This window comes from Notamacropus eugenii, chromosome 7, assembly GCF_028372415.1.
Source record: "Notamacropus eugenii isolate mMacEug1 chromosome 7, mMacEug1.pri_v2, whole genome shotgun sequence".
NCBI classification, from domain to species: domain Eukaryota; kingdom Metazoa; phylum Chordata; class Mammalia; order Diprotodontia; family Macropodidae; genus Notamacropus; species Notamacropus eugenii.
Window position 1 is genome coordinate 26742054 of NC_092878.1, and position 15062 is coordinate 26757115.

The window sequence follows — 15062 nt, forward strand, 5'->3', positions numbered from 1 at the left end:
CGACGAGGATGGGATTCGAACCCACGCGTGCAGAGCACAATGGATTAGCAGTCCATCGCCTTAACCACTCGGCCACCTCGTCGCAGAAGTCTACAGCTTCCTGGCAGCTATAGGGAATATACTCGTCTGGGCGGTGACGTACAGCTACGGAAGCCGCCATGCTGTACGGATGACTACCGTGATCCTCCATACCTCGTTCCAACCAGCAGGTGTCTCCGTTTAAAAAAAAAAAAAACCTGAAGAAAGTGGCGGCCGCCATACTGTACGGAATGCCCTGCGAGGGAAAGCCCGCTCTCTGGGTAATTAAGGTGGACGCAGAAAATAAAAAGACGGATGAGAAGTGAAGGTAAGGGAGAATAAGAAAACGGAACCGCCTGCTCCAAAATGAGCGGCGTCACCAGGTTGGATTTGATGCCTGCGGCTGAGATAAAGGAAGGGGAGGGGGCGGGGCTAAGGTTGCGTCGCGTCCCAGGCGCGCAGGCGCGGCTTGTGCGCCTGCGCAGCGCGAGGCGGTTAGATTTGAACCGCCGCGCTGAGGCAGCTGCGGCTCTGAGGCCGCCGCTTAGCGCCCGCCTGAGCCGAACCCCGCCGCGAGCGGCCTGAGGGGATGAGTAGGCCGACCGGTGGGCCCCGGGGGGTCGGGCGAAGGAATGGTCTCTGAGTCCCCGGATGCCTGAGGGTTTCCTTGTCGTGAGTGGATTCCCCTTCGCGAGGGGGAGCGCGGGAGGGCGGGGCCGCCCCCGCCGGGGCCTCCTCTCCTCAGGTAGGCCTCGAGCCCGGCGCCAATAGCTGAACCCACCCCTCCCCCCTTCTTCCCCTCCAGATGGGGAAACTGAGGCCCGGAAGCTCCACCAGGCGGGGCTGTCAGTCACTGATCGCACCCCCCAACGCCCCCCCAGAGCAGACGTCGTCCTGACTGCTTAGCGTTCACGTTTAGGGTACCTGGGTTCGAAAGTCCGTCTCCCGCGGCGCCTAGCACGGTGCCCGACCTCCTCCGCCCCACCCCCGCCTCCCCCGGCACTTCCTGCTTGCTGGCTGATTGATTGATGGATAGGGAGCGCAGTTCTGTTTTAGGGAGACTGTGAGCCAGCCCAGAATGGGCCCCGGGCCTGGGGGTGTCCGGCCTGGACAGGAGAAGCCTGGCGGTGGGGGGGGGGGGGGGGCAGAGAGCTTGGCCGACCCTTTCTCCCGCATTCCCACTGTCCTGCCTGGTGGGGTGGGCCAGAGGGGCCGACTTGGACACCGGTGTCAGGACCGTCTTAGAGTGGAATCTGGACAGCAGCGAGGACTGGGCACGGACGTTTGCTCCCCCTCCTTTAGAAGGGGTGCCCTTGAGTGGTGGTCAGCTGTCCGAGGCGCGAACGGATTCCTGGGTGGCCGCAGTACCGTTTTTGGTGGGTCTGAACTAGCCATAAAAGAGTGCGGCTCATCCGTGGGAAAGTCTGGAAGGGGAGTGAGGTGAGATGGAGCAGGTGGATTGGGAATCAAGGAGCCAGAAGCCTTGGGAGTGGTTGGGGTCTCTGCTTTATTGCTTCCTAATAGGAGGAATTCAGGTTCTGCATTTGATCGATTCTGGCCCAGGTAAGAGGCCAGTAGTGGTTGTACCGCGGTCTAAGTGGGACTTCAGTAAGTATTGGACTTGATAATCAATTTAAGATGGAGTTTGAGGACCATTCTTCTGTTGGGTATACGCAGCTGGCCAGAGTAGTGTCTCCCCTAACAGTGTTGTTGATCAGTTTGTGTTGTTATGTATCCGCTTCATTGGTAATGAAGCTTGTGACCTGCTTATGGACCACAGACGAGTACATCAGGGAAGACAGGAATCCAATCTAAAATAGCCTCTGAGCGTGGATTTACATGAGGAGACATTGCCTGGCAGAGTGCGTGGAAATGGCCTGGGCCTGGATTTGAGTCTTGCCTTAGATCCGTATTGGCTTGGTGACCTTGGGCAGATCTCTTAACCTTTCCTGATAACTTCCCAAAGATTCTAGTTGAAGAGTGGGTTAGGGTTGGCTGGAGTAGTTTCCTTACCAGAAGTTGCCTATACAAGTGAAAAACAAGTAGAACTGCATGCCTGCTCTTTGTAAGTGTGGGTCTGTTGTGTGTAGGGTTAATGGAAAAGGGTCGATATTTGATGAGTATGTCCTAGGTGTGTTGTTTACTCTTGACAGTTCTCTCTCCTTTTTAACTCAGTTGTTTTAATCACAGTATCCAAAAGACATGAGTGGAGCATCCCGGGCTAGTTGTAATGTAGTAGATGCCATGAAGAGTTAAGGACAGTATATAATAAGCTGTGTGTGTGTGTGTGTGTGTGTGTGTGTGTGTGTGTGTGAAATAGAGTATAAAAAGGTTATTTAATCATGGTAGTAATGAAGAATTATGAGACCATATAGCGTTAATTTGATATGGGGAATATTAATGCCATTGGCAGATTAGGAAGAAAAATAAAAGGTTTAGGTCCATCTAACTGATATTTAATTGTCTTGGATGGTATTTTATCCCAGAAGTTTATTGTTTTTTATTGATGTTCTATTATAACTGGAGAAGGATTTTTCAGGGTATTTTTTTTTAGGGGTGGGGGAGGGGGCTTTGTTAGTTTGAATTTTTGATAAACCATTCATGACTGTTGAGAATGATTGTCAGAGTTGAAAAGAATAAGTAGTAGCTAATTAAAAAGCGTTTAGGAAGTATAAATGAACAATTATTGTATTTAAAAGTCAAATAATGAGAAATATGAAGAAAAATCAGCATAAAAGCAAAGCCTGAATGTGAATAGAAAATTTTGATTAATAATGATTTAGACATAACTTTAGCTTCAGAAAAAAGCTGTTTCTCAGGCTCTTTGTTAAATTTAATTTGGTAATGCAATATTCTGGAGATGTCTTTTGATATCAAAAGATTTTGAAACTATACTAGCGATTATTATTTCTTTAACCAGAACATAACCTAATCTTGATTGAGCATTGAGTGCTACTATGAAAGATATATGTATGCACACATGTATATGCATATATTATGTATATATGCACATATATACATATATGGGAGGGTTGCTGTGATGGGAATTTGGCTGCAAGACTATTAGTAAAAATGACACTTACTCTGGAGTTAGAGGACCTGATTCCTGCCCTATACCCTTACTATCTGTGTCACTTAACCTTCATGGGCATGAGTTTTGCCCTCTGTAAAACGAGGGGATTGGACTAGATAGATGGCCTCTGAGGTCTTTTCCAGTTTTAAATCTATACTTCTATAATTTAGCCTTCTTGGAGCTGCTATATTTTGAAATGAACCTCAAAATAATTTAACAGCTATTTATTATATATCTACCATATGTTCAGGCTCTGTGCTAGTTGTTGTGATACAAAGAAAAAAGAAATAGTCCTTGCCCTTGAAGAACTTATTTCTCCTGGGGGGGGAGGGGCGGGGGTCTGTGGGGGAAAGGCAACATATACAGATAAATAAAATAAATGCAAACTTGATGTGGAGAAAGTACTAATAAATGGGAAAATCAGGAGAGTCATTATGAAGGAGGAGGATCATAACTAAGGATTTTAAGCTGAGTTAAACTAGAGATTCTAGGTTTGGTAGGTATGAAGAAGTGTATTCTAGAAATGAGGGACTACTTCTGCAGATGCAGAGAGGCAAAGGATGAAATATATATGTACAGTGAAGAAAAGCAGGCCAGTTTGACTGGAATGAAGAGTGCATGAAGGTGAGTAGTATGAAGTAAAACTGGATAGGTGAAAGCCAATTTATGGAAGACTTGGAAATTTTGTGTTTTACCTCAGAAGCAATAGGGAGGCACTAGAAATTTTTGACTAGAGAAATGACAGGATTGGATTTATGTTTTAGAAATATCAATTTTGGATTTCTGGGTCATGTAAGCAGCAAGATGGTGGACTAGACTTTTTTTTTCTGACCTCTGCAGCCTCTTAGGCCTTTCCACAAAAGAGGTTTTGCACTAAAGATAAAGCAACTTCCATGGTCTGTTTCCATGGTCTGGGGTACCTAGAATTCAAAGGAAGATTTAAAAATTCCCCCAAAACCCAGGAACTAAGGCTTACAAAACCTGAGCTCACTCAGTGTCCTTCCTCCTACCATGCTACTGGCAGCTAGGCTGCACTAGTGAACCCAAGAACCTGACACCAGCTTACATCAAAATCCGCCCCTGGACCCCATTCTTCACTCCCTCTTTCCAGTGCCATCGAGACTGTCAGCACTGGGCTGAGAAAGTTCACTTGGCCACAGCCCTTTAAGGGTAAAAGCCTGCCAGAGGCTGCAACCTAGAAGCACTAGTGCTGCCATAACAAGTTCTGCCAGTTCCAAGGGAAGCACGGTGTGAATTGGTGGTCCTAGATCGTAGAACAGAGAAACAGAGAGAGTGGGATAAGTTACCAGGAGGACATTATGCATGTGGAGAGCTGTGTAGCACTCCATCAAACCTAAGAGAACAATATAGCTAGAACCAGCTGGGGCAAGTTCTGAGCACCTAAAAGGCACCAGTTCTAGCTATACTGAATGAATTGAACTGAATGCAGAGAGAGGGGTGGTGAAGAGAAATGAAGACTTTACATTTGATGGGGTCTGGAGGATTTGGTTTTTGCAAAGTCTACTTGTCCTGGGAGTGAGGTGGAGTTGGAACTTTTGAGGTTAAGTGGCACCTGGTGGAGTAGGAGAGTATGGGCACAGGGAGATTTCCAGACAAATGTAAAGGAAAAGGTTCACAAGAGAATATAGATCAGGCGGCATAATGGCGGTGAAGGAGGGGCTCTACAATAGGGCAGTGCTACATGACACAGTAGATAGAGTGCCAAGTCTGAAGTCAGGAAGAACTGAGTTCAAAATATGCCTCAGACACTTACAAGTTGTGTGACCCTGGGCAATTCACTTAATCTCAACTCACCTCAAGTTTCCTTATCTGTAAAATGGAGATAATAATAGTGCCTAACTCTTCTCCTACACTCCAACCCCTAGGATTATTGTGAGAATCAAATGAGGTAATAATTGTAAAGCACTTAGCACAGTGCCTGGCACATAGTTAAGTGCTGTATAAATGTTAGCTGCCATTATTATTACAACAACAACAACTACTGATGCTACTACTAATAATAATTGGCATTGGTCTGGAAATGAGGCACATTGGAAAAGGGGAATCCATGAGGCAAATCCTATAAGACAGTGACAGAAAGTAGAGAAGCTAGAATGAATACCTTGGAAGCTCCAAAAGGACAAAGAACACAGAGAAAAGGGACAAGATAATTGTAGGAGTCATGAATCAAAGAATGTTTATAACTGGAGAGGAGTGCTTATCCATGGATGAGAGGGAATGACCCATATGCTTTTACCAGATTAGTTAAGAGGGTATGGGTTCAAGAGCCACCGGTAGAGGTGGCCTAGAGATGACCCAATGCTACATTAGAGATTGGAGCAAGGAAAAGAAAATGGGAATAATGAAGATGTGTTTTGAGATTTGGAATAGAGAAGAAAGAGTTTGAAAGTGGTAACCTCTGTTTTCTCAGTAAAGTAGAAGCTAAGGTTCTCTGATGGGAGGCTGGAGTAGTAGCTGCCTACAAGTCCTGAGGAATGAAAAATGTTTGAAAGAACTACTATGAAGAATGTGATGGAGATTAAATCAGAAAGAAAAAAAGGATTATCGTTAAGCAGTGAAGGCCTGGTTGAGATTAGAGGACAAACTAATAGTAAATCTAATTAGTTCAGGACCATGTAAATAGGAACAGAGGCCAACTGTTAAGGGTAACTGAGATCTGGAGATTGGCAAGGCATGACCAACAGTAGGACAAGAGGGCAAATTCAAGCATAGCTTATAGTTCATGGTTGGATTGGGTGATCAGGACTGTGGAGGGAGACCTGAACTGGTAGACTGGGAGACTAGATTGCCTCTGAGGTCCCTTCCAGTTTTAAATCCAGGGAGAGGTGGAGGGGACTAGTCATGGTAAAGACTAAGAATAGATTTAGAAGGGATAAAGTAAAAGAAGTTGAGTTTATGGTCAGAGAGGGGATTTTTAGGATTCTGAGTCAGGGGGTCAGAAATCTGGACATAGGTTGACAGAGGGATGTGTTCTAGGTGGGAGAAATGAAATAAAAACATAAGCAGAAGTAATCAATATGTTATATAGGTTGGCTTGACTAGAATAAAGTAGGGAGAAAAGAAATTGGAAATATAAGAAAGGATGGTGGGGATTTTAGCTTTTATGCAGTAGGCAGTAAAAGTAACAAAGCAAACTCATAGAGTGTGTAAATAGGGCTGCACTAGACTGAGAGAAATTAGAAGTAAGGAGACCTGCTAGCCAGCTGCTGGAAATTTTAATCTCTTCTACCACAAAACCTTTCTAGACAACTCCAAAGTGCATGTTAGAGACACACTTGACACTAATAAGGTATCAAGGAAAATTTATTGCAACAGAGTTCAGAGGAATTGAACACTTTTGGCCAAAAGTGGGCTTAACTCCCCCACCTCCTTCAGGAAGGAAGACCACCAAATACAGAAGCGAGATGTATACTGTTAGTTCAAGAAGTGGAGATGGATTGGTCAGTTCTCCATTAGGTAACCATCCCATTACATAACCACCCTTGGCATGATTCCCCCCTCCCAAACATGCTTTAACATAGAACCCATGATCATAAAATGGAGGGATAATTTTATGCGGGGTATGTCTGCTTACGTGCATGAGGTTCATTAAGCAAGTGCAGTGAAAAAAAGCTTTCTCCAGGTTATTCTAGGTCATTTTTCCTGACTGGTTCAGGCTGGTTTCAGGCCTGGACCTTCTTATCAAAAATTTTGTGACTTTCTGAAGTCCAGTGTCTATCTCCTGATTGGTTGAGTCCACTTGCAGTCTGCTGACTTTCTTATTATCTGATTTATTCTCAGTTACTATCTACTAATAACTTCTGTGGAAACTTAACTTTTTGCTGTCTCTCACTCGCATCTATCTCTCTCCTCTGAACTTGTATAGTAGAAAACCACATAGTTTAGTAGCCTGAACTTGTTTTAAATTAGTCTTGGTCCTCCATCTGCATTGTAAGCTCCTTGAAGGCCAGGACACTATATGTACATCTTTTGTAGTACTATGTACTCAATAAGCTACTCAATACTTTTGGTTGATTCAGACAAGATATGATCAGACTCAGTGGGAATTTTGGAAATAAAGACAAATGGGACTAACTGAAGAGAGGTAGGGAAAGAGAAGAATTTTAAAATTGTTTTAATATTATGGACCTTATGAGTAGTATAATAGTGATACCATCGATAGAGGAGAATAAGATAATGAGTTTAACTGTAAAAGATTGCCCCATGTCTGAGGAGCAAGGAAAGAGCCTTTTTTGCTAAAATCCTAGATCTGTACCAACCAAATTTTGTCCTTTTATGTGTGATTCTTTGGGCCCCCTCTGTCCCAAGTATGAGGATCCTTCAAAACAAATGTTGCTGCTAGATCCTCTCTGGTTTTACTCAGTCCTAGAAATCCTTCCTTTATGTATGCCTCAGTTAAACACTGGAGAAGTCTTTTTTTTTTTTTTTAATGTTTTACTGTGTCTGTGGGCAGGCTCCAAGTGAGGATACAGTAGAATTTCTTACCTCTGAACAAGTTGCTTTAAACATGTTAGCCTTTTTTGTTTTAATTCTTTGTATTCATATCCTTGGTAGCTAGTGTAGTACTTGGCACATAGTAGGTTTTTAAGTGATTTTTTTCATTGGTTGAGTCCCCTTCCCGGGATTGATAACCTGGAGAGCTAATAGTTCCCATCCTTTTTTTCTCCCAGAATGATAATAATTGTTAAATTTTGATGGTCTTCCTTGGAAGCCTTTATGTCTATGGGTCCCAAATCATGGCCACCTAACTCACCATAGAAAGCAAGCTAGATTGTTGAAATTCAAGCATTATAAATAAAATCTTTTAAATTCAGATTAACTTTTTTCAACATGTAAAGTCTCCCTAATTGAGGGAGCTAAGCCAATGAATAGAACACAAGCTCTGGCAGCTGCCAGTAAGTTAGAAAGACTTTAGCAGCATTCTTGACATGCCTGTTGTTTGAGGAACAACCTGAGTTGAGAGAGACTTATCACCAAGTTGACTACAGGATTATGAATTTTTCATGCATAGAAACTCTTTAAAACTAAAGTGAGCTTTGATCTGTCTTTGTGGAAGGAATATCTACCCAGATGAAATGACAAATTATTGAAATAAGTTGTGGTTAGCTGTGAGCCATCCACCTACAGAGACAGATAGATATAGGACCAAAAAAGTATGTGGAAGTCATTAGTATGGGTGGTAATTGAAACCCCACTGATCTGCTCTAGAAAATGAGTATAAATAAGCAACAATAGAGAGCCAAGGACTAAAGCTTGGATGATGTCCATAGTTAAAAGGTGGGAGAAAGAATGGAATAGTATTGTGCTATAAGAAATGATGGACAGGTGGACTTCAGAAAAACCTGGAAAGACTTACATGAACTGATGCTGAGTGAGGGGAACAGAACCAGAGGACATTATACACAGTAAGAGCCACAGTGTTCAAGGACTGTTTCTGATAGACTTAGCCCTTCACAGCAATGCCAAGGACCTCAAACATTCCCAGAGGACTCTTTGAGGCAAAATGCCATCCGCATCCAGAGAAAGAACTGTGGAATCAGAATGCAAAATGAAGCAGACTGTTTTCTCTTGTGTTATGTTTTGTTTTGTTTTGTTTTTTCTCTTGGTTTCTCCCATTAGTTTTAATTCTTCTATGCAACATGACTAATGTGAAAATGAAGGGGCAGCTAGGTGGTGCAGTGGTTAGAGGACCAGTGCAGGAGTCAGGAGGACCCGAGTTCAAATCTCACTGCAGATACTTGACACTCACTAGCTGTGTGACCTTGGACAAGTCACTTAACTCCAACTGCCTCATCCTGGGTCATCTCCAGTCATCCTGATGAATATCAGGTCACTGGATTCAGATGGCTCTGGAGGAGAAGTGAGGCTGGTGACCTGCACAGCCCTCCGTCACTCAAAACAAAGTCAAGTGCGAGTCATGTCATCATTTCTCTGATGGCATGGTCTCCTTTGGCAACGAAGGACGAACACACAATGTGAAAATGTATTTAATAAAAATGTATGTGTAGAACCGATATAAGATTACATGCCATCTTGGAGAAGGAGGAGAGAGGGAGGGAGAGAAAATTTAAGACTTATGGGAGTGATTGTTGAAAACTGAAAACAAATTAATTAATTAAATTAAAAAAAAAACTCAACCAACAAAGCTATCAAATCTCATAATATAAGCAACATTTTATACCTGTAGTCTTCCTCTTTGAAAACAAAGGATGAAGAACAACAACACCTTCTAAACAAGACAAGGGAATTGCAACCCTCTCTTTTTCCCTGGTACTGAAAACTGGTCATTGCATAATTATGATGGAGGCACCTCAAGATACTAGATCACCAAGATATTGTTAAATAGTTATCATATGAAGTTTTTTTTATTATATGAAGTTTTTGTGCATATGTTTGTTTTCTGGGAAGCAATATTTTCAATTTAATATGCTTTCCATAATATATTACTGTCGTAGCTTGAGTTTATATGTTACATAACCAACTAATTGAATCCATTGAAATGGAAATATGAAAATTAGCAGAATTCCATTCCAGTTTAGAGATTAAGTTCTTTGTGTCAAGTTGCTCAGAATTGATTTCCTGTTGTGTATGATGATGATACTATATATAGTAAGATTATATCTTTTGTCCACATATTTTTCTTTTTGCTTAAAAAAATGCAAAAAACACCAGCTATCTGAATATTTGTTTATTCAGGACTGGTCTGTTCTTATAAGAACAATTGCAGATGTGGTTTAGAAAAAAGCTCTAGATATCATGTTCTTTTTAAGAAAATAATATGTCTAGATAATGTTCTCCATTTAATTGTTATATAACCCACATAAGAATCCTGCATATCAGGCCAAATTTTTCATCTGGAGTCACTAAAATTCATGTCATCTCAATTGGAACAATAATCAACTTTATTCAGAATATTTAGAAAATCTCTAAAGAGATTTATTGAATTCATTCGGTAAAAGTTTATAAAAGGATGTATATTGTCCTGGGCCAGTTATTGGGGACGTTGACTTGAAATACTTGCCTTCAAAGAGTTTACAGTTTAATAAGAAGAGATAAGACATCTTCACAGATAAATGTAATACAAATTAGACCATGACAAATTCATAAGTGGTGTATAAAGTTCATAAAATTCAGTAAGAGAAAATTTCAGCTTTGGGTAGGGATGGGGAATCAGTAGGGGCTTTATGGAAATGGTAGCATTTGAACTGGTCCTTGATGCCATCAACTCATCTGCTACCTCTTTGAAATTATTGTTACCAAGCTCTACCTTTATCTTGTCTCAACTTAGAATACTGCATATGTTAAATCAGGTAGCACATTAGTGTGTTGGAAGTTCTGTCAAAAGACCATTTGTTGTCCCTTAACAAAGAAACTCTCTTTAGATTTTTCTCTTCTTGTGTTTTTTCCTTCATATATAACCTTGAGTTATAGAATATAGTTATGTCCTTAATGTGTTTTCTATATCATCTATTCTTCTTTTCTATTTCTTTTTGTACAGGGCAATTGTTACTTGAAAAGTAACTCTTCAGAAATGGATGGGTTTTGCCTAGAGCCCAGTGAAGAAAAGTAAGTTCATCCAATGCTTTTCTCTGAAAATAAAAAGATAGCTACTTTTATTGCTCTGTCTTCTAAAGACAGATGTTTTTTTAATTGGTAAGGACTATTACTTTTGAAATCTTTTTTCTATTCAATCCTACAGGCAAGAAAGAAAAGTCATGACAACACAGCCTTTTTTTTGCTGTATTATTTTCTGTATAAACAGACCTCATAAATTCTTGATATAAATTTTTATAGGTAGAATGAAAAATTAGTGAAGTTGTAGTGTGGGTAAGTGCTGCCAAAGGTAGTTGAGTTAAGCTTTCTTAATTTTAAAGTAGTGCTGGCCAGTTTAAAAACATGCTATAGATGCAGTGATGTCCTATGTTGAAAACAGTCCCTTATTACAAATCAGTGCATGAATGTTTTTGTTCTTTTTCTTTTTCCCTTCCAGTAACCATAAAGAACACACCAGCCGAAAGCGGCGTTCTTCAGTAAGTAAAGCCAATTTTAGTCATTTCCCTGGTTTTTCAACAGTGTACATAACCTAGAGTTTAAAAAAATTTTAATCTTATTTTATTGATGTCATGTGTTTTTATATCACATTTATTTCTGAATGTATCCCTGCCCCTCAGTGAGTGTCCCTTGTGACAGACTTAAAAAAAGAAAAAAGCACTTCATCAAAACGAAGCACTACACTGGGCTTAACTGGTAGTGTATGCAAATTTCATACTCATAAATCACCACTTCTGTAATGCTCGTACCCTTTTTTTAGTGTTCTTTTGTAGCCTCCCGTGCTAAATTTGGGCATTGTAATTACACAACCTTCAGTTTTGGGTTTTTTCTTTTCATTTACATTGTTATGGTTGTGTATATTACTTTACTACTCCTTTGCATCAGCTGTGTAAGTCCTCCTGTGCTTCTCTTAATTTTTGATGTTCATAATTTCTTATAGTGCAGTGATATTCTATTACAAGGCAGTTAAGTGCTCAAAATGGACAGGATAGGACTTGGAGTCAGGTAGACCTGAGTTCAAATTAAGAACTTAACAGTTGTGTGACTCTGGCTCGGCAAATCACTTTACCTTTCTCAGCCTCAGTTTCTTCATCTGTAAAATGGGAATGATAATGGAACCTCTCTCACAGGATTGTTCTATCTAATGAGGTCACAAAATAACACGTGTAAAATTTCTTTGCAAACCTGAAAGCAGTATACGGTACCAGTAATGGTAATGACAGCGTCAACAACCGCGATGATGTGTGATCTACTGGAATGAAGAGAAAAGGGCACAGTCTGTTCAACAAGCAAATAACAACAATAATAATTGCAGTTATGATTATATTCTTGTGCCACAATTTGGCCACTATCCAGCTGACATCCACTTCTTCTGGGCTGTCAGGAAAAGTGTTGGCTATCACCTATAGAGCTAACCAAACAAATACATAGCAAATTAGCATTTTCCACTTTAAGGTAGTAAAAAAAAAAAAAAGGACAATTGGCTCTCCTAAGGCTGATGAATTAACTGGTTGAGAAGTTCTCTTCTTTTAGATTATAGGAAAGTCACAAAACATTTTCATACTAAGAGTTTTCACGTATATTCTCAATATCTGATGGTGGATTAGGATAGTAGTTATTCCTATTTTACAGAATTCTTTCAATTTATAAGGTCAGTATTATTAAAATTTTTGTCAATAGCAAGGGATGGATTTCTTGAAAAGTATTAAGGTATTTTCACTGTTCTAAGTTACCAAAAATGAGAGGAAATTATTTGTAATATCTTCTGTGATTTAAATGCTATTCTTATGGGAAGAAAAAATGTATGTAATAAAGCAGGGATGGAAGGCAGAACTCTAAGCTACTTGAAGGTATTGAATTTGCCAAACCAATTAATTTCTCCCTGTTTTTCTTTAGAGGTTATGTATTACCTGCTTCCTGTATTTTTGGCAGCCACATCCAGCAGGCAATAAAACTGATGCACCTGGGGCAACTCGGTGGTGCAGTGCATAGAGTGTGGGAGCTGCAGTCAGGGAGATCTCAGTTCCAATTCAGCCTCAGACATTTACCAGCTGTGTGTGACCCTGGGCAAGGCACTTCACCCCTCTTTGCCATCTGTAAAATGAGGACACGCTGGAGAAGGCAATGGTAAACCACTTCAGTGTCTATGCCAAGAAAATGAAGAGTCAGATACAACTGAACAACAACAATTGGGGTCTAGCTTTGAACAGCTGATTGATTAGCCACTGCTTTGCTGTATCTACTGTTGTTTTTGAAAAAACCCTGCACAGCACTTTTAGAACCTTAAGCATTTCTAAAAGCCTTGGATAGAAGGGGTAGGGATGAATTTTTCTGACCCACTCCTGTTGCCATCTGCTTCAACTTTTCTTTTCAGCCCAGGCTATTCTGATTCTATCTGAGTTTCCCCTACTCTGAGTTGAGAGCAGTTGGTGAGAAAAAAAGAAAATAAAATTAGTCACTACCTAGCTTCTTATTTGCAACAAAAATTTTGGTTTCTTTTTTGAATACTGTAAAGGAATACTGAATTTATAGATGTTTTTGGAGGAACCTTAGTTGCATAATATTTTCAAGCTAAAGTGATCTATTAAATGATATAAGCTATCATTTTCATTAAAGTTCAGAAGAATATTGAATGGCTTAAGATAGTGAAATGAACTGTGCTTCAGAAATATGGAACATATTAACCTACTAGCCTTTTAAAATAAAGCTGCACATTTAATATCATTAATTTATTTTAAATAAGTCCTTACTAATTCTTAAATTTTTAATTAACTGCAGGCTTCAGCACTGATGAGTCAGATGGATTTGCGTAGTTATTGGATTTGTCATGGAGTTGGTTTTTGTTTTGATTTTTAGCAGCAATGCCTGACTGGTCTTTGGATTGATTTGGCCTCAAAGGTCTCCGTGAGCAAATCTAAATCTACAAGCCTATAATCCTTTAAAATGAATTGATTTCTAGTGGATATACCTGAGTAACTTGAATATTTTAAATGTATCCCTTAGATTTTGAAACCCCCACGGAGTCCTCTTCAAGACATAAGAAGTGGAAATGAAATTGGTCAGGTAGGTAGTTTTGTAAATGACCTTGCCTCATTTTAATAATTGCCAAATATCAAGTTATTTTATTAGGTAATATGGAGAGAGAACTCCATAAGTTATTCTCAATTGAACTGGTATAAGAAAATCAAAGTATAGGTAATTTGAGGTCGCTACTTGATCAATAATGCAGACTCACAAATTTTTAGTTTGTTACCACAGCTATACCACATCAGCTACTTTATCAGCCTCATTAATGTTGGGCTTAAGTTACCTCATTATATCTCTTATGGCACTAGCAGTTTAAATTTCTGAATGCAAAATAGAGAATCTTTGTTGGTTCTCCATTGTGAAAAGGTCTGTGCCCTTCTTTCAAGAAGAATCACCAAGTAAAAACACCTATGGATGTGTTTTTGTGTAGGTAGAGATGTTTATTCTTGTCAGGGAAGGGACTGGGAAAAAAAGAGCACCACACTTTCTGCTGTGTCTGAATTGTTCTTTTTCCTTATAGTCAAGGATACCTATTTATTTGAAAGGAGGGTATGACAGGAAGGGAGAGTAAATTTCCTACTTTAATGTATCCTAGTTGTCCATATGTATTGACATTTTAATATTTTTTCCTCTTTACATTGGAAATGAGATTCAAGCAAATTTAACACTTATACATATGGGATGTTATGGATAAATTATTTTTTGGTCTGGACTTCAGTATATGTCAGAATCAGACTTTGAATTCAGGTCTCTCTTGCTCTGAGACTGGCTCTCCCCAGTCATATGCCAATTCTCTTGCAAGGTACTGTTCCAAATTAATTAAAAAAGAAGATTTGGTTTATGCATATAATGCCCCTGAGTTCTAGTTTATAATAGCTTGATCTTAACAATAATGCCACCTATTTTTTGTCCTTAGGACTTTATCACTACAAGAAGTCGGAAAAGCTCTCGTCGAGTCAGCTTTGCAGAAACCATTAAGTAAGTTAAAAAAGGAGAGTTAAAAAAACTAGGGTTTATAAATTATACTCCTAATGTGTCAGACCCCATATGATAATAGAAGAGGTCAGTAGGACAGTCTCTGGTTGGATTAAATAAACATCTGAAAGTTCTAGTTTTAAAAAGTTAGTGTTTAAATTTATGTAAAGATTGAGATGTATAGATGTCTTACAAGAAGGAAAAACCACTACAGATAAAAATCCAATTTCAGTGAAATTAGATTGAATATTAAAACTGTTATGATACATCCAAACTTCATTAAAATGGAAGCCTATTAAAATTAAATTAAAATTAAAAATTAAAAAAAGCCTCTAAAACAGATGGAATGTACATTATTTTCACAAAGACCTATGGTGAAAAGACTCAGGCAAGATGG

At 39.7% G+C, this 15062-nt stretch overlaps 1 protein-coding gene and 1 non-coding gene across 3 annotated transcripts in view; one reads left to right on the plus strand and one right to left on the minus strand.

The window, feature by feature from the left end:
• On the minus strand, window positions 1-82 carry TRNAS-GCU (transfer RNA serine (anticodon GCU)). Its single transcript has one exon. It is a non-coding gene; the product is annotated as a tRNA-Ser (tRNA).
• A 433-nt stretch (window positions 83-515) lies between these two features.
• Window positions 516-15062, plus strand: part of KNL1 (kinetochore scaffold 1) — a 104241-nt gene continuing 89694 nt past the window's right edge. Inside the window, exons 1-5 of one of the 2 annotated variants that reach the window (XM_072625405.1) lie at window positions 516-763; window positions 10611-10678; window positions 11103-11142; window positions 13667-13726; window positions 14607-14668. In XM_072625405.1, the coding sequence (XP_072481506.1) occupies window positions 10644-10678; window positions 11103-11142; window positions 13667-13726; window positions 14607-14668 (197 nt within the window). In that variant the 5' untranslated portion in view covers window positions 516-763; window positions 10611-10643. Of the gene's footprint in view, window positions 764-10610; window positions 10679-11102; window positions 11143-12702; window positions 12791-13666; window positions 13727-14606; window positions 14669-15062 lie in introns of those variants that run through there. The other variant, XM_072625406.1, reaches the window with a different exon arrangement.